Source organism: Brassica oleracea, chromosome C5 (genome assembly GCF_000695525.1).
Source record: "Brassica oleracea var. oleracea cultivar TO1000 chromosome C5, BOL, whole genome shotgun sequence".
Classification (NCBI taxonomy): domain Eukaryota; kingdom Viridiplantae; phylum Streptophyta; class Magnoliopsida; order Brassicales; family Brassicaceae; genus Brassica; species Brassica oleracea.
The window spans coordinates 4,173,510-4,189,102 of NC_027752.1; the positions used below are offsets into that span (position 1 = coordinate 4,173,510).

General features: G+C 38.6%; 4 protein-coding genes and 1 non-coding gene across 6 annotated transcripts; 2 read left to right on the plus strand and 3 right to left on the minus strand.

Annotated features, from left to right (window-relative positions):
- The first annotated feature begins 2,358 nt into the window (after nucleotides 1-2,358).
- LOC106294616 (transcription factor BPE-like) lies at nucleotides 2,359-4,376 on the plus strand. Its single transcript, XM_013730219.1, has 6 exons — nucleotides 2,359-2,826; nucleotides 3,040-3,204; nucleotides 3,324-3,389; nucleotides 3,469-3,537; nucleotides 3,630-3,701; nucleotides 3,947-4,376. The coding sequence occupies exons 1-6, from the start codon at nucleotides 2,524-2,526 to the stop codon at nucleotides 4,070-4,072; spliced, it is 801 nt and encodes a 266-aa protein (XP_013585673.1). The 5' UTR covers nucleotides 2,359-2,523; the 3' UTR covers nucleotides 4,073-4,376.
- Nucleotides 4,377-4,475: 99 nt separating this feature from the next.
- On the minus strand, nucleotides 4,476-6,185 carry LOC106294614 (serine/threonine-protein phosphatase PP2A-2 catalytic subunit). Its single transcript, XM_013730218.1, has 6 exons — nucleotides 5,853-6,185; nucleotides 5,618-5,732; nucleotides 5,421-5,529; nucleotides 5,275-5,352; nucleotides 4,935-5,126; nucleotides 4,476-4,841 (listed from the first exon to the last, which is right to left on the minus strand). The coding sequence occupies exons 1-6, from the start codon at nucleotides 6,103-6,105 to the stop codon at nucleotides 4,668-4,670; spliced, it is 921 nt and encodes a 306-aa protein (XP_013585672.1). The 5' UTR covers nucleotides 6,106-6,185; the 3' UTR covers nucleotides 4,476-4,667.
- A 347-nt stretch (nucleotides 6,186-6,532) lies between these two features.
- On the minus strand, nucleotides 6,533-6,604 carry TRNAP-AGG. The gene has a single exon. It is a non-coding gene; the product is annotated as a tRNA-Pro (tRNA).
- A 379-nt stretch (nucleotides 6,605-6,983) lies between these two features.
- LOC106294613 (paired amphipathic helix protein Sin3-like 6) lies at nucleotides 6,984-12,707 on the plus strand. Of its 2 annotated transcripts, none has more exons than XM_013730216.1 (20): nucleotides 6,984-7,165; nucleotides 7,515-7,551; nucleotides 7,715-7,846; nucleotides 7,920-8,100; nucleotides 8,185-8,283; nucleotides 8,382-8,489; nucleotides 8,647-8,752; nucleotides 8,920-9,167; nucleotides 9,271-9,425; nucleotides 9,511-9,635; nucleotides 9,722-9,976; nucleotides 10,174-10,670; nucleotides 10,797-11,069; nucleotides 11,151-11,239; nucleotides 11,319-11,457; nucleotides 11,546-11,698; nucleotides 11,781-11,932; nucleotides 12,015-12,126; nucleotides 12,209-12,380; nucleotides 12,483-12,707. In XM_013730216.1, exons 2-19 carry the CDS (start codon nucleotides 7,532-7,534, stop codon nucleotides 12,374-12,376), a joined length of 3,012 nt encoding a protein of 1,003 aa, XP_013585670.1. In that variant the 5' UTR covers nucleotides 6,984-7,165; nucleotides 7,515-7,531; the 3' UTR covers nucleotides 12,377-12,380; nucleotides 12,483-12,707. The 2 variants fall into 2 exon arrangements, with proteins under 2 accessions (XP_013585670.1, XP_013585671.1); XM_013730217.1 differs by having other exon boundaries at nucleotides 7,006-7,165; nucleotides 7,471-7,551.
- A 1,267-nt stretch (nucleotides 12,708-13,974) lies between these two features.
- On the minus strand, nucleotides 13,975-15,349 carry LOC106294617 (two-component response regulator ARR4-like). Its single transcript, XM_013730220.1, has 5 exons — nucleotides 15,097-15,349; nucleotides 14,949-15,025; nucleotides 14,774-14,851; nucleotides 14,604-14,674; nucleotides 13,975-14,522 (listed from the first exon to the last, which is right to left on the minus strand). The coding sequence occupies exons 1-5, from the start codon at nucleotides 15,269-15,271 to the stop codon at nucleotides 14,162-14,164; spliced, it is 762 nt and encodes a 253-aa protein (XP_013585674.1). The 5' UTR covers nucleotides 15,272-15,349; the 3' UTR covers nucleotides 13,975-14,161.
- Between the last annotated feature and the right edge of the window lie 244 nt (nucleotides 15,350-15,593).

Below are 15,593 nucleotides of genomic sequence, written 5' to 3' on the forward strand. Positions count from 1 at the left end.
TATATACTTTGATAATAAATTTTTTTGTCAAAAAAATTATTTTGTTTTTTACTTAAACTTCTAATATCTATCAACATTATCATGTGTCAATTAAGATAATTTTTGAATATCGTATTTATTTTCTCCATACCTATACAAGAATAGATATATCATATATATAGTGCTTTATTAATTTTTTCAGCCCCATATAGATGTTTTCTTAATTTGAAAAGTGTTTATGGAGTTTTAAGTGGCGTCATAGCGATATAGCAAACAAAAGAGATAAGAACAAAATACTTCTTTCAAATTAGTTCTTCTTGTTAATTTTTTACATGTACATCAAGTTGAACTCGCGTTAACGCTTTTAGTGTTTAAAGCTAGAGCTGAAAATAATATTTAAAGGTAGTTTCCGAAGTTTGCAAGGTCAAATGATCACACACAAATCCATGTTTGTTGACATTGTTGTAATGACAGATTCGATTGTCGCTTTGAATAGTGTCTTGTACATAACTTTTAGCCAATCTTTCCTTGTATCTTTCAAGATATTGTTTAAGTTACTACTTGCATTAGGTAACTACATTAACCACCTAACATACAACCTAAAAAACAACGTATAATATATGTCAAATAATAACAATTTCCCATATATGTGTACCAAATGCGACATATGAATACACTACCTTTTACAGCAATTAAGCACGCGGAGTATTTGCCTCTTGTTCGTACTACTACTTGTGAATCATGATGTGAACACTTAACAGTCCATTTTCACATTAGGTACGTATGTTCCACGTGCCTAAATTCCTTTTATTCTGTTTTTGCAACTGCAAATAAATTATTGTGACGAGACAGTAACTCGAAGTTGGTTCCCGTTTGGATTCATATTCTTGCACATGCAGATTGAGCATATAATCTAAAACCTAGAAAAAGCGATCATCAACAAATATTTGTATAAAAAGCATCATCTCTAATGACATAAAGAACATAATCCTTATACATATATTTCGTTTCAAATCCATCTTAAAATCAAGATCACTATATGTAACACAAAAGAACTAGCATATATATCACCGATGAATGATAGATGTATTGCATAATATATAGAATACGTTATATAACTTCCTTCTCACTTTCTTATTACTTTATCGAAGACAAAAAGAGAGGAGAGTTAGGCCAAACAGGCGAACATCGTACGTCCACGATATCCGTGGTGCTTGTTCACATTATTTGCTCGGAATATAATGGTGACACGTTTCAGATAATGATTGAGACTCACTAATGCGAAAAAAAGGAAAGAGAAACAGAAAGCTTTAAACGGTGAGAGTGAGGTGCCTAACGAGCACTATTCATTAGATAGCAAAAATGGTAACAGGACAGTGAAGTGTTTGGCAGAAAATGCTATTCCTATTCTACAAGTCTTTCTCAACAATAAAGCCTTTGTCATCACTATTCCTTCCTTTTTGGTGTGGTTTTCTATTGCGTGCAGTTGCATCTAATTTCTTAATGGTAGGCTGCTTATTTAATCAATGTGGTGGTGGAGTTAGAGCTTCTGATCGCAGCTGAGGGACTTAACCTAAACAAACACAAGTTTTGAGTATTATATAAGCTGAAAGATTATGCTGTAGACTCGTTCCAGAGTATCCAATAATCACAACTAGTGATTAAATTTATAATTAGCCAAAAAAAGTTGGAGGAAGGTGACTGGCTAGTATCTGATATATAAATCGACTATGAAAATTCACACACAGTGAAAATCAATCTCTTGACCCAGCAAACAAAACAAGTCAAAACCATATGAACAGTACAACTAAATGGTAGCCTTTGATTATACTATTGAGTATTGACTTAGTAAAAAGAAAAGTAAACAACATAATTTCATTTTAGCAGTTAAGATATAGTAGTAATGATCCTCTATGAATGGAAGAAAAGAAAAAACACAACATGAGATTATCTTTTTTGTTTAGCTAAACTTGGCATCATTAAAATCCAAGAAACCATCGTTGTCAATCACTAATCAATGATGATTATGTAAACTCTTGTTGCGGTTACTAGTTATTACATAATCAAAGCCGGTAATTAGATAAACTAAATAGGTGATGCGACAGTTTTCGCCTATACCATATGAATGCGTACGTGGAAGCTCTTATCACCGTCAGTTTTTGATCGCATAGGATGTCGTTAAAGAAGGAGATTTGTTTAGCATAGTCCGCGACACAGAGGATTAACAAAAAAAGCTGGTCCCACAAAAGAAAGCCTCGCTATGAAGTGACTTGCCTGCAACTCCCGAGGTGAAAAAAGGGGAAAAAAAGAAATAAAGAAGCAGACAGCTTCTTAAAAAAAAAAAAAGATTTAAAAAAATTAAAAAAAAAGTCGGTAAATAAAACTTATAAAGAAAAAGGAAATCGCGAAAGAGAGGAAGAGAGGAAGAGACACAGTGCGCATCAGACTCCACTGTCTAAGGAGAGAGATCGCATTCTCAAACAAAGTCACATCAAGCTCTCTCTCTCTCTCTTGAAACCGTTAGCAGCTGAGTCAACTCGGTGTATGGATCCGGGCGGGATGATGAACGAGGCTGGGGCGTATAACCTGGCGGAGATCTGGCCGTATCCTATCAACGGCGGCGCGACTGTTAATACCTCGATGAGGAGCGGCGTCTCGTTCGGTGGACCTAACTTGGTCCATCAGTTCTCCGACTCGAATCTGATTAGCAACACTAACTGCAACGATCCGGCTCGTATGAGCCACGCGCTCTCTCAGGCGGTGGTTGCCGGTATCGCTGGTGCTAGGAAGCGGCGTGACGCGGCGGAGGATAATAAAGTCGTCTCCGGCAGCGACGGACATGACGCGGTTCGGTTTAATTTTCCTCTCTTTAAAAATTAACGGATCCGTTGGATCAAACGATTGAGATGAGAGATCTTAGTACTTTAACTGGTATTGATTGTCATTAAACTCTTTTAAGACGCGTGTTTAGTGTGTAAGGATATGTTTAAATGTATTAAGTACACTTGGCAACACCCTCTCTGATGATTAGTAGTTTTTTTTCGTGTGTGGAGCCTACAGAATGATGGTGACAGTAAAAAGCAGAAGACAACGGGATGCGAAGATGAAGTTGAAACGGGAACATTGGATCAAAAGAAGCAGCTGTTGCCTGAACCTCCGAAAGATTATATTCATGTGCGAGCTAGAAGGGGACAGGCTACAGATAGTCACAGTCTAGCTGAAAGAGTAACTCTTGTTATAATCATTACTTCTCTTTTTTCTTATAATCTTTTCATCTTAAATGAGAAAACTTCGAGAGAGAGCGAGCAGACTAGGTAGGTAACAGAGTTTTCTTGGTTTTGCAGGCGAGGAGAGAAAAGATCAGCGAGCGGATGAAAATCTTGCAAGATCTTGTCCCTGGTTGTAACAAGGTATCTTGGTTTCTCTCTTCTTCATCCCTCTCCCCTCTTGTAGTCACAACCTTAAGCACTTGAAACTTTGCATGGTCAGGTTATTGGAAAAGCGCTTGTTCTAGATGAGATAATCAACTACATACAATCTCTGCAGCGTCAAGTTGAGGTAACTCACTCTGTCTATAGGTTATTGTGCAACGTTTCTGAACTGTTTATTACTTGTGCATCTCACAAGACTACTACTGCTTCCATTTTCAGTTTCTATCGATGAAACTCGAAGCAGTCAACTCAAGAATGACTCCTGGAATCGAGGTTTTCCCGCCAAAAGAGGTTAGTTTGTTGTGGTACTCGCACTCTTTATGTAATGATCCTGAAGATCCATTGTCCCAAATTTTCCTCAAATACTCTTCCGTGTGTTCTGCTTCTGTTGACACTCTTGGTTAGATACTTTAGATATGAATCCGGTTGATTTAGCCAACTTCGAGACTTTTATTTTCTCCTGACATCAATACCATGTCGTAACAAAGCTCTCGCTGATTATTCACTGAACAATTTCACATTTTGGCAAATCTCAGTTTGATCAGCAAACGTTTGAGAATCAGGGGATGCAGTTCGGGGCACAAGCTACACGGGAATACAGCAGAGGAGCGTCGCCGGAGTGGCTGCATATGCAGGTAGGAGGTGGTTTCGAAAGATCATAGTGATAAGAAAGAAAGCTGGCTAATATTCACTAAAATAAACTTCGATCTCCAATGTTTAGTTACGAAAAAAGAAGCAGCAGCAGCATACGTATAAACATTTATAAAAATATATATACAAGGTTTATTGTTATAGATTCCTAGCTTAGACATGAAGTAAAGCGGAGGGTAGATTGTGGGATACTTTCCTCTGTTGCTGTTTTAGAACATGTTAATAACTGTTTAAGCTTTCACTTGCTTTTTTTCTGTTTTATGCTGTGTTGTAATCTATCCAAGGAAAGGTTTGGTTCTCAAAGAGCACTCTCTCTCTACAAAGCATTGATTCACATTCCGAAAGTAGAAATATTTCGATCTAGGGAACTTTGAATCCGTTATAAACGAAACAGAAATGAAAGTGGCGGGCAGGGTTCGAAACCTCATTCCTCTATGTAGTAACAAGTGAAATGACAATGAGAAGACACTATTCTACATATAGACGCTTCTACTACAAACTTTGTTCTCAGCAATCACATCAGCAACAACAAAATGATGTTTTTTTCTTTCTTTTTTAGGGAAACTCAGAACTCCACTTGCAAAAAAAAAAAAAATATAAATAAAATCACAAAAAATAATCAGGGGTCTTACGGGTAGTATCTGGTTCGACTTGTCTTGGAGCTGGATCAAACTGAAGGAAGTTCTGCTCCATGTTCTCACTTATCTCTAGAATCGCTGCCATGTTTCCACACCGGTAGCAATAGTTTGGTGCACTAAACACCGTCACCACATTCTTATCCTGTTATGAAAACAAAAAAAGAAGAAGAGAGGTGTCAATGATTCAATCATCTCTTAATAACCTTAGGCAATTGAGAAGAACATAGATAGATACCTGACACCAGTTAAAACCTTCCATGACAAGTTGATGCGCTCTTGATATGAGACTGAGTCCATTGTTGTGATTAAACTGAGTTGCTATATCCTGTCCAAATGTATAACCAGCACCTCGTGGAGATATTCCCCACCCACATCGATCATCGGGATCAGACCAAAGCAAATCACACATTGGTCCTTCGTGTGGAACCTACAGATCATCACACCATACATAAGATATTTGCTCTTTCATAAGTTATATCTCAAGAGAGCGAGTGGAGGCAGAGAGACGAAAACAATTCCATTACTCTTGTAATAGAAACCAAACTTAAGGACAGAAAAGAAGGAAGGTAAAATACCTCCTGTATACGATCCAAGCTTCGGATGTTATCAAGTGTATCCAGAGAAGGTGATAGCCCTCCATGCAAACAGAAAACCTGTAAACTGATGAAGTCAGGAAGTGTACTTATGTCCGAAACACCAAATTGGAAAGTAGAGCTCAAACCTGACTCTCGATAAGGGCAGTAAGAGGAAGATAATCGAAAAGGTCTGTGAAATACTTCCACACATTTGCGTTTCCGTACTTCCTCAAGCACTCGTCATAAAAACCATATCTGAAGCAAAACAATCAAAGAGGTAAAGCGTATGGTTGATTGTGCACAGAGTCAGAAGTAACAAGAGACATCATTAAAAGCTTCTTACACTTGGGTGATCTGACGACTCTCGTGGTTCCCTCGCAAGATTGTAATCCGATCCCTGTATCTGACTTTCAATGCCACCAATAGCGAAACCGTTTCCACTGAATAGTAACCACGGTCTGCAAATCAAAGAAACAAAACCCAATCTTTAAAAAAAAGATACAAACTTTACAAGAATCACCAGGAACCGTAGATCTACTACACACAACAAGGAAAGGTGTGGAGAAAAGAGGACAGACCTACATAGTCACCCATGAAGAGGTAATTCGTATCGGGGGCGTTACCACCGATTCGAAAAAGCTCGATAAGGTCATAGAACTGGCCGTGGATATCGCCGCAGACGGTAACGGGGCATTTCACGGGCTGAACGTTCCATTCCTCGACGAGGATGGCCTTAGCTTGATCGCAGAGCGTCCTCACATCCTCCTCCGATAAAGGTTTGCACTCCATCAGATGCTCGATCTGACGGTCTAGATCTCCGTTCGGCGGCATATCGGATGATGAATCGCCACAGATCAATCAAATGGTCTTTCGTGTCTCTCTCTCTCTCCTTTGGCTTGAGAGAAAATTGGATATGGTCATACGTCAGCATGTTATAACCCGGTTAAGGTATGGTTTAGTATATCAAAATTGAATTAGATTGGAGATTTATATAACACGTGGAGATTGGAGCCGAGTTGTTCTAGTTTTGAATTTGTCTAATTGATTTATTCGCAGTTTTTTTTTAATTAGTCAAGTAATCAAAATCATCTCCAACACAAATATTCGTGTTCTTACCATTTTCAGAATATGAATAAACAAACCCAATACATTATGCAAGCCCGACAATATTTCATGGGCCTGGACTAGAAGATGAATAGACAAGGAGAAGAAGGCAGGTTGGAAGATGCAGTTAAAGAAAAAGCTAATAAAAAAAAGGGGGGCATTCCGAGAATTGAACTCGGGACCTCTCGCACCCTAAGCGAGAATCATACCACTAGACCAAATGCCCACTGTTGTTGCAAAGTTGAGTTTTGTATCACAAATTTAGAATTTTGCTAGAAACTGCGGCTAGAATTAAAATTTGTTGTGCATCTCTATGTGAATGTGATGTTGTCAGTATATCGCGTTTGAATTTAAACAGAACATTTTTTTTTCTCGAACAACAAAACAGAACATAAAAAAGGCGGAGTTTTGGATGATACATCCATATGTTATGGACCCATTAGAAAGCCCATTAAAAAGTAAAAACCCTAACCGCGCCCAGACTCGGAATCAATTTTCATAACCTTCCGACTGAATCTAAAGCTCTGATTAAAATACAAATAACATGATTTTTTCATTACATGCGTGAAAATATACAACAAGGTGTAAATTAATTAATTCTCCGTATATATAAACCAACAAGTCCTCCTCCTCTTCTTCTTCTTCTTCTTCTTATTTTCCGCCTGCTCCAGCATTGCGTTACCCTCTCCTCTCCTCTCCGCGCTTCCCAACACCAGAAAGGGCGAAAGCGTGAAGTTGCTCCGAACCAGACGCAATCTCATCGCATATGCATGTTTGATTGTTCCAGGTGACTCTAAAACTCACAAAAACCGTTTGTTTTGCTCTCTTTATTTTTTACTTGTGAAAAACCTTTCGACTTGGGCCAACACTTTGAACGGTCAAAGCTCTCTTCGTTCTGTTCACCGTGCAAGTCACGTGATCCCGTCTTCAAGGCTATAATAATAATCAAACAATCTCTTGCTCGTTCTTTTGGTCTATGTGTTTAACCTTCGTTCGAGGGTAGATCTGGTTCTCGTCTGCTATTACTGTGTGAAAACGAAAACCCTTTTGTTTGATTCTCAACTGTTTCTCTCGACTTTGATTGTTTTTCAGGTTGGCTGCTAAAAAAACCTGATTTGTTTTTTTTTTTTCTCTAGTGGAGAAGAAAGAAGAGATGAAGAGAGAAAGAGAAACGTAAGTCTCTTTGGTTCCACCTTATGAGGCGTTTAGCTGTTCTTAGGTTTACAAACTTCATAGCTGGTTTTGATTCTTCTACTATGTAGTAGCTGAGCTGCGATTCCAGTGTTTGTTTGAAATTGACTTACATGTGTTTTGTTTGTTTGTTTGTGCATTTCAGGAAAAACAATAACAGGGGATTAACCACAAGTGACGCCCTGCATTACCTCAAAACTGTGAGGAACATTTTTCATGACAATGTAGGCAAGTACGAGACTTTCCTTGAGGTCATGAGGGACTTTAAAGCTCAAAGGTATATATACCTTCTTCCCTTTCACTTTTGTCTTTCTTATAAACGTCAGTCACCGTGTGGGTGTCTCATGCAGAGTCGACACTGCTGGTGTCATTGAAAGAATTAAAGATTTGTTCAAGGGGTACAACGACCTACTCCTGGGTTTTAATACTTTCTTGCCCAAAGACCATACAATAACCCTTTCCCCAGAGGAAGAGAAGCCTAAGACCAAGGTGGATTACAACGATGCTATCAGTTTTGTAACCAAGATTAAGGTATGTAAAATGTACACACTGAGGTAGGTAATGCTGATTTTCTTACGGGTAAGGTTTACTTTGAATTATCACTGCTTTTGGCAGGCGAGGTTTGGTGGTGATGAAGATGCCTATAAAAGTTTTCTAGACATCTTGAACTTGTATCGAAAGGATAAAAAGTCCATCACTGAGGTCTACAGAGAGGTATGTTTATTGTTAACTCTTTAGACTTTCTGCCTCTTATTCTTATTTGTTAATGGGACAGGGCTAATGCATTTCTCTGATCATCATCTGTTGTGTAGGTTACTTTGCTGTTCAAGGGTCATGAAGATCTGCTGGTGGAGTTCGTTAATTTCTTACCTAGTTGTTCAGAATCTACTTCTACGAAGAATGAAGTACCGCTTCAGAAGGTTCACTTCGTTTTTCTAAAGGATAGCATCTTTTGTGCAGTTAGCCATATTTGTGATATGATGCTTAATGGAGAAATGAACTTTGGCCATTCATCATTTCCTCTAGGAGTTTTTGATTGAGATATTGATCTATACTCTCTTTTTTTTTTTGCCACAGAGAATAAAACGAGAGCGTAAGCTCGAATATGAGTCTGAACACTCTGATCAACGAGAAGATGGCGATGAGAACCTTGTCGCTTGCCCCGCTGGTAACTCCCTGGGAAGTGAGTATTCGGATGGCCTCTTGCATTTCTATAAGATGCCTTTCCTTCTAGTGATGTAGATGCAACCTCATCTTTTATAATGTGACCATGGTCATTTTTTTCTCTATTAAAGTCTTAAGTAGTGGTTTATATCTTCATCTGGTTCTAAGGTAGTTAAATTTTTGCAGACTCCCTTGTTAAAAAAGAAGGTCAGCGAGGCTATTTGAAGGCGGAGGACAATGGGGGAATTCGAGATCATGAAAATAGTGAAAGAGATACAGATAGAACTGACAAAAGTGCAGCGGCTGGCAGTAATGATACTGAAAACCAAAAAAGTCCACCATCTGCTTCAAAGTATGTGGGAGTACCTATAAATGAACTTGATCTTTCCGAGTGCGTTCAGTGTACGCCAAGTTATCGGCTCCTTCCAAAGGATGTGAGTGCCACGTCCTCCTCAATAACATCTTTATACTACTCTGCAATTCACTGCATCATTCCGTTCTCTTATAATCATATATGGTTGTTCTTTGTCCATGCAGTATCCAGTTGAGATTCCAAGGTACAGAAATGCACTTGGTAAAAAGATACTTAATGACCACCTGGTATCCGTCACCTCAGGGAGTGAAGATTACTCGTTCAGTCATATGCGCAAAAACCAGTACGAAGAAAGCTTGTTTCGGTGTGAGGATGACAGGTATGATATGGTAGTTGATGACAAATGATGATCTTTTTGTTCGCAATAAAATTCCCCCTCTTTAACATTCCTAATGTGTGTCCAGGTATGAAATGGACATGCTACTAGGATCTGTAAGTTCAGCTATCAAACACGTGGAGATCCTTCTGGAAAAGATCAACAACAATACAATCTCTACGGACACAATATGCATTGAAAAACACTTATCACGTAAGTCATTAGTTTGCAACAAATCTAGTGTGGCTATATTTTTGGTTGTTTGTGCTAAGAACTTTATATATGACTGTATCTTATAGCTATGAACTTACGATGCATTGAGCGGCTATACGGTGATAATGGGCTTGATGTCATGGATCTTATGAAGAAGAATCTGCATAGCGCTTTACCGGTGATACTAACGCGCTTGAAGCAGAAGCAAGAAGAATGGGCAAGGTGCCACTCTGATTTCCAGAAAGTTTGGGCCGAAGTGTATGCCAAGAATCACCATAAGTCACTGGATCATCGTAGTTTCTATTTCAAGCAGCAGGACGCCAAGAACTTGAGCACAAAATGTAAGCTTCTTTTCAATTTTTTTCTTAATAAGTTCATTTTGATGAACCACTTGTTTTGTTTGGTTGCATTTGAAATTTCATTGAAAATTGTAGCAACAGATTACTACTGATTATGAGAGCAGAGCCCAGATTTTGTACTTATTTTGAGTTACAGTTTGCATCAATGGCATTGTTTTGTTGGGTCCCTTAAAATGCAGGTTTATTGGCAGAGATAAAAGATATCAGTGAGAAAAAGCATCAAGAAGATCTGCTTCAAGCTATCTCTGTCAGAACAATGCCTTCTTTTACTCCGGATTTGGAGTTCAGTTATGGTGATTCACAAATTCACGAAGACCTGTATCTGTTAATCAAATACTACTGTGAAGAATTGTGCACGACTGAACAAGCAGATAAAGTAATTAATCTGTGGACAACCTTTTTGGAGCCCATGTTCGGCATTCTTTCGAGGAGTCAAGGTAACCTGGCGATGGACGAGAAGTTAAAAAGCAACAACCAAGAATTGGATGATGCAAGTGTGGCAGTGAAGGACAGCGCTTCTGGGTCAAACCGTAAAAAACATCCTAGATCCCCGGAAAAGCTGAAGATGGATAATCCAACAGTGCAAGGCAGCTCTCCTGGGAAAGATGCGTCTTCCAATAGAGTGAAAACAGCTAAGCACGATAAACTGCAAGATGATGAAGCTATGACTAATGAGGTAAGTCCTAGTGTGGAGTTGTTTTAAACCATATATATCGTATGTACTTCGGTTCTAATAAACTAAATGAGAAGTCACCATTTTTAGTTACCAGTTTGATCCCTAACTTTGGTTCATGGTCAACAGGTTATCCAGTCGTCCAAGCTGGTTTCACCAAGAAAAGATCAGGTAACTGAGCGGGAAGAGGGTGAATTATCTCCCACCGGCAATTGTGAGGTGGCTAATGGACCCGAAGGTGAAGATGGATCCTCCGCATTTTCAGAAAGGTTTCTGCAAACTGTAAAACCTGTTGCCAAGCATGTGCCTTGGCTATCGAAAGCTACTGAAACTTGCTCCCAGAACGATTCTCGAGTTTTCTACGGGAATGATTCCTACTATGTGCTATTTAGGCTTCATCAAGTAAGGACTGTTTAAAGCAAACTTCTCGAGTCTATAATATATGATAGTTTCAATCTCCAATGCTAATTTCTCGTTTTCCAGATGTTGTACGAGAGAATGCAATCAGCAAAGAAACAGGCAGAAAAGAAGGGGAAGGCTCCAGATAACACAATTCCCGATTCTTATTCAAGGTGATATATCTTCCAACTTAATAGTTTTTTTTTTAAAACAACGGTTCCTTGCTGATTTTTGGAAGCGTAACACTTTTAGGTTCATGGATGCACTCTATAATTTACTTGACGGCTCTAGTGACAATACAAAGTACGAAGATGAGTGCCGCTCTGCTCTTGGAGCACAGTCATATGTTCTTTTCACATTGGACAAGCTAGTTCAGAAGCTTGTTAAGCAGGTAAGAACAAACCAACTTCTTGTCTCCTTGACTCTCTGCGTCCATTCTCTCTTTCCTGATTCTTTGGAATGGTTTGGGTATGCTTCAGCTCCATGCGGTTGCAGCTGATGAGACAGACACCAAGCTTGTGCAACTATACGCATATGAGAACTGCAGAAGAAAGGGAAGATTCTTTGATCTAGTGTATCATGAGAATGCACGTGCCATTCTCCACGAGGCAAACATGTACCGGATCATATATGTAGGTTTTCTCCCTAACTTCAAATCTTTTTTTCCATTCGAGTTGTAGTTTATTAAATATCATTTTGTAACTTATTTTGCAGTCGTCGGTGGAAACCAGTCTCTCGATTCAGCTTATGAACAGCCATCCTGAAGTAACGGGTACAGCGATGAAGCCAGGTTTTGCTGACTATCTGCAAAATGATTTTCTGACGTCCGTCAATGATGAAGAGAAGCATGGAGTGTTTCTGAAAAGGTGAAGGAAGCATTGATAAGAGCATATGGTGTATACATGTTTTATTTGGTTCTGGAGTAATGTGTAAGCAAACTCTCTGCAGGAACAAGGAGAAACTCACCGGTATAGATGAATCTTCGGGGATGCTTGTTGCAATGGAAGGGTTGAATGTTGTAAATGGGATCGAAGCCAAGATGACTTGCAGTACTTCAAAGGTATACAACATATCATCAGTTTTTGTATATTTGGAGATGAATGAAACTTACTTTGCCTCCCAATGATTCAACTGCTGTGTAGGTGAAGTATATAGCAAACACTTCAGATCTTTTGTACAGAAGCAAGCAGAGGAAACGGAACCCAATGGGACAGAGGCTTAAAAGAGTGAGCGAAATCTCAAAACAGAGGAGAATATCGCGGTTTCACATTATGCTCAATTGCAAAATTATGGCCTTGCCGTCTCTATAAGCACGTACTTACTCCAATTCTTTCTCTATAACATCGTATCTTCCTTTTGATGTAATGGTTCGTCATTTACTAGACTTAAACGTTGTGTTGTTCTTTATTGTTGCAGGTGTTAGTGCTGAGGTTCTTAGTGGCAAAGGTTCTTTGACTCTTAGAGATTAATGCAAAGGTTTGGTGGTGTAGGTGTGATCATCATATGGCTCATGATTCATCACCACGCCACCTTTTTGTTTCCGCCAGTTTTGGACCTTTTTGGTGTATAGTTTTTTTATTAGAATATATTGTATGATACGAAAGTTTGCAACATCGGGGAGTAGTAATTTCTACATTCAACAACTGTTTCATTTCACGTTTATCAGTCTTAAAAAGAAGATCTCCTATATCATTCAAGATCACGAGTTTAAATAAATAGCCAACACACATGGGACTCCGGTTTAATGTGATTTGGTCTACATGTCGAGACTAAAGCAAAAAAAACGCAAATCCAACAGCGATCGGGACGCTACAGACACAAAAGAGAAAAGGAAGATATATTCATTGCCCACATGAAGGTGACAAAAATGCAAACCAATGAAAATATTTGTTATTATTGCTTTTTTTTTTTTAAAATTACGCCAAACGTGAGGAGTATCCTTTAGGGATGATCTTGTTATCGACAATAATTAAATGGGTTTTGTTGGTATATATACATTGTATCTAGATTTTTCAAATGGAATTTATCCTTCCGATGTGGTTGGTTGTCATTAACAGCACATGATGAGGTTATACTAATATAATCCTTTAATGTTTTGTATACCGCATCCATGTGAAGATCATACTCGGATCAAAATGGAGTTGTAAACATACATTCTACAGTTTTAAAGAAAAACTAAAAATGAGCGCCACAGACAACGGATCTGTAAAGACTATATATGGAGATGTATGCCCTCAAGAAAGGGAACAAGAGTTGCCCATTTCCAGCTTTACAAACTTTTTTCTTTTTTTTCTTGCTTTCTTTATACACATGCATAATATCAATGATGCATCCAGTTCTTTGTATATTAGTAATATTTTTGTTTTTGAGTTTACATCGTGTACTAAAATTTTCATCAAAAACTTGCTTATGCAAGTCACACCTATATCTTTATCTTGTATCGGGTTCAGACGTTATCAGTTGTTTTGTAAAAAGCATTAGCTCTTGGATTCTTGAATTTTTCAGATCTAGTTAAGTTATTGATAATAGATACGTCCGGCGTTTTACAAATGCTATAAGCGTTTTAACTTAATCAAAGATGTCAAACAAAAACAATCTTCAACAAATGTAGGCAAGTACTAAATATTTGAACAAATGATCCTAAAGGTCTCTCTCTCTATATTTTCTCTAAATCGTCTTTCTATGCAGAAATGATAAAGTAAGATCACACACCAATTAAAAACAAAGTGGTAGGCTCTAATGATTCATTTGTGCTACTAGTTGATGCTACTACTACGCTCCATTTGTAAATAACTTAAACCATTCGAATTCAAATCCACACAATGCATTAGTATATGAACTAATAAGTTTTCCATTATCCTTTAATTATAAAGCTCAAGTCAAAACTCAAAACCATAACTTATGTGCATAATAATAATTAAAATAATTATAGGAAATTCGGAAAGCTTTTAGAAACAGAAATACGTCCACGTGGAGCGAGATTAAAGGACATCTATAAAATTGACGGCGTCAAGTCAACGTGCAATTAAAAACACCGTCAAAGGGTAAAAAAAGTTAACGGAGATAGATATTACACGGACCCCCAGAAAAGGTCACTAATCTAATCCGGGACTCCTCATCTTCTGCCGTCGAACCGGCGACGGAGAAGACTCCGGCGACGATGTCAGCACATCGTCATCTTCGTCGTCTATCGGGGATGAGAGCTGCGAGGAAATGATCTCCACGGGAGATAACGGCGGGGAAGAAGAGTCCGAAGAATCAGGCGAGAGAGTCGACGGCGGCGGAGAAGAGCCCGGCGAATCAGGGGAGAGAGTCAACGGCGGCGAATCTCCTGGAAGCTTCCGTTTGTTTCCGTTGGAAAGTTTGACGTCTCTGGTTAAATAGTTTCTCAGGCGTTTCACGTCGGCGAGTTTCACCGGTTTCAGTAAGAAGTCCTCCGCACCTTCCTCAAGACACCTGCCGGAATCAGTTTAATCAGTCAACAGTTTACTCTAACTCGAAAGCAACAAAGCCTGAGGATTGATAACGAAAACTCACCTGTCGATTCTGGTTATTACATTCTCCGACGACATTATTACAACCGGGACTTGTCGGAAACTGGACGATTCCTGTTTCAGATTTCCGGAAAATTCCACATTGTTCAGACAGGATTCAAAAAAATAAAAATAAATACTAATAATTATGTAAAACGGCGGTGAAATTCAGACCTTAATCTTCTTGAGGAGCTCGTAACCAGTCATTCCAGGCATGCAGTAGTCGGTGATGATCAGATCAACTTTCAATCTCTGAGAATCGGTAAAGAAACTTAAAATCAATTATTTTTTGGTAAATCAAAAATCTTTAATCCTAAAAAAATACTACTCTTTTAATTCGAAGACTTACATCTAGTTCAGCAGAGGCGTTCTCGTTGTCTATCCCTAGAAACTCCAGAGCACGCCATCCGCTATCTACCGCCGTGACTGAAACAGAACCGCCGAATATATATGTTTTAGAATGCATTTTTAGTTATTATTTAATTAGGAAGACGAACCTTTGCAGGAGGTAATACGAAGCAATCTCTCGATGACAATCCGATCAACGAGGCTGTCGTCGACGGCTAGGACATGAACTTCATCTACATCCAAAGGTGGAGAATCCATTCCTCCGATGCCGACACTCATCATCTCCGACCTCCGTAGACATGAAACGCCACCGTCGCTGGCCATGGCCGAGAGTAGTAGTAGTAACTGAGAGGAGAGGATATTAAAGTTCAAGACGAGAGAGAGCTCACATCTGTTTTCGTTTCCTCTTCCCCTCTTCTTATGACAGTTTTTTATATTTCCGAGTTTTTTTCCTCTTTCCTCAAAAAATTAAAACCAATCTTTTTAGTGTCCTTTTGTTTAAAATTATCGTTTTTCTTCTACAGTGAGCAAAATCCAACAAAATATATTTGTTTATTTATTGTGTGCCGTGCTTGTAGGGTTGAAAAATTGAACTTTATTTTGAAGAAATAAATAATATTTAAAAAATGAGATTTCTGAAAATTCG

What these genes read in the sequence shown, in the direction of transcription:
- LOC106294616 (XM_013730219.1), top strand. Translation starts at nt 2,524, where the DNA reads ATGGATCCGGGCGGGATGATGAACGAGGCTGGGGCGTATAACCTGGCG. An exon ending in GCAGCGACGGACATGACGCG is followed by an intron (nt 2,827 to 3,039) that starts GTTCGGTTTAAT and finishes TGGAGCCTACAG; the next exon opens with AATGATGGTGACAGTAAAAA. An exon ending in GTCACAGTCTAGCTGAAAGA is followed by an intron (nt 3,205 to 3,323) that starts GTAACTCTTGTT and finishes TTGGTTTTGCAG; the next exon opens with GCGAGGAGAGAAAAGATCAG.
- LOC106294617 (XM_013730220.1), bottom strand. Translation starts at nt 15,271, where the DNA reads ATGGCCAGCGACGGTGGCGTTTCATGTCTACGGAGGTCGGAGATGATG. An exon ending in TCGTATTACCTCCTGCAAAG is followed by an intron (nt 15,026 to 15,096) that starts GTTCGTCTTCCT and finishes GTTCTGTTTCAG; the next exon opens with TCACGGCGGTAGATAGCGGA. An exon ending in AGCTCCTCAAGAAGATTAAG is followed by an intron (nt 14,675 to 14,773) that starts GTCTGAATTTCA and finishes AATCTGAAACAG; the next exon opens with GAATCGTCCAGTTTCCGACA.
- LOC106294614 (XM_013730218.1), bottom strand. Translation starts at nt 6,105, where the DNA reads ATGCCGCCGAACGGAGATCTAGACCGTCAGATCGAGCATCTGATGGAG. An exon ending in AGTCGTCAGATCACCCAAGT is followed by an intron (nt 5,530 to 5,617) that starts GTAAGAAGCTTT and finishes GTTTTGCTTCAG; the next exon opens with ATATGGTTTTTATGACGAGT. An exon ending in CTGCCCTTATCGAGAGTCAG is followed by an intron (nt 5,353 to 5,420) that starts GTTTGAGCTCTA and finishes ATCAGTTTACAG; the next exon opens with GTTTTCTGTTTGCATGGAGG.
- LOC106294613 (XM_013730216.1), top strand. Translation starts at nt 7,532, where the DNA reads ATGAAGAGAGAAAGAGAAAC. An exon ending in ATGAAGCTATGACTAATGAG is followed by an intron (nt 10,671 to 10,796) that starts GTAAGTCCTAGT and finishes CATGGTCAACAG; the next exon opens with GTTATCCAGTCGTCCAAGCT. An exon ending in TGACTTGCAGTACTTCAAAG is followed by an intron (nt 12,127 to 12,208) that starts GTATACAACATA and finishes ACTGCTGTGTAG; the next exon opens with GTGAAGTATATAGCAAACAC.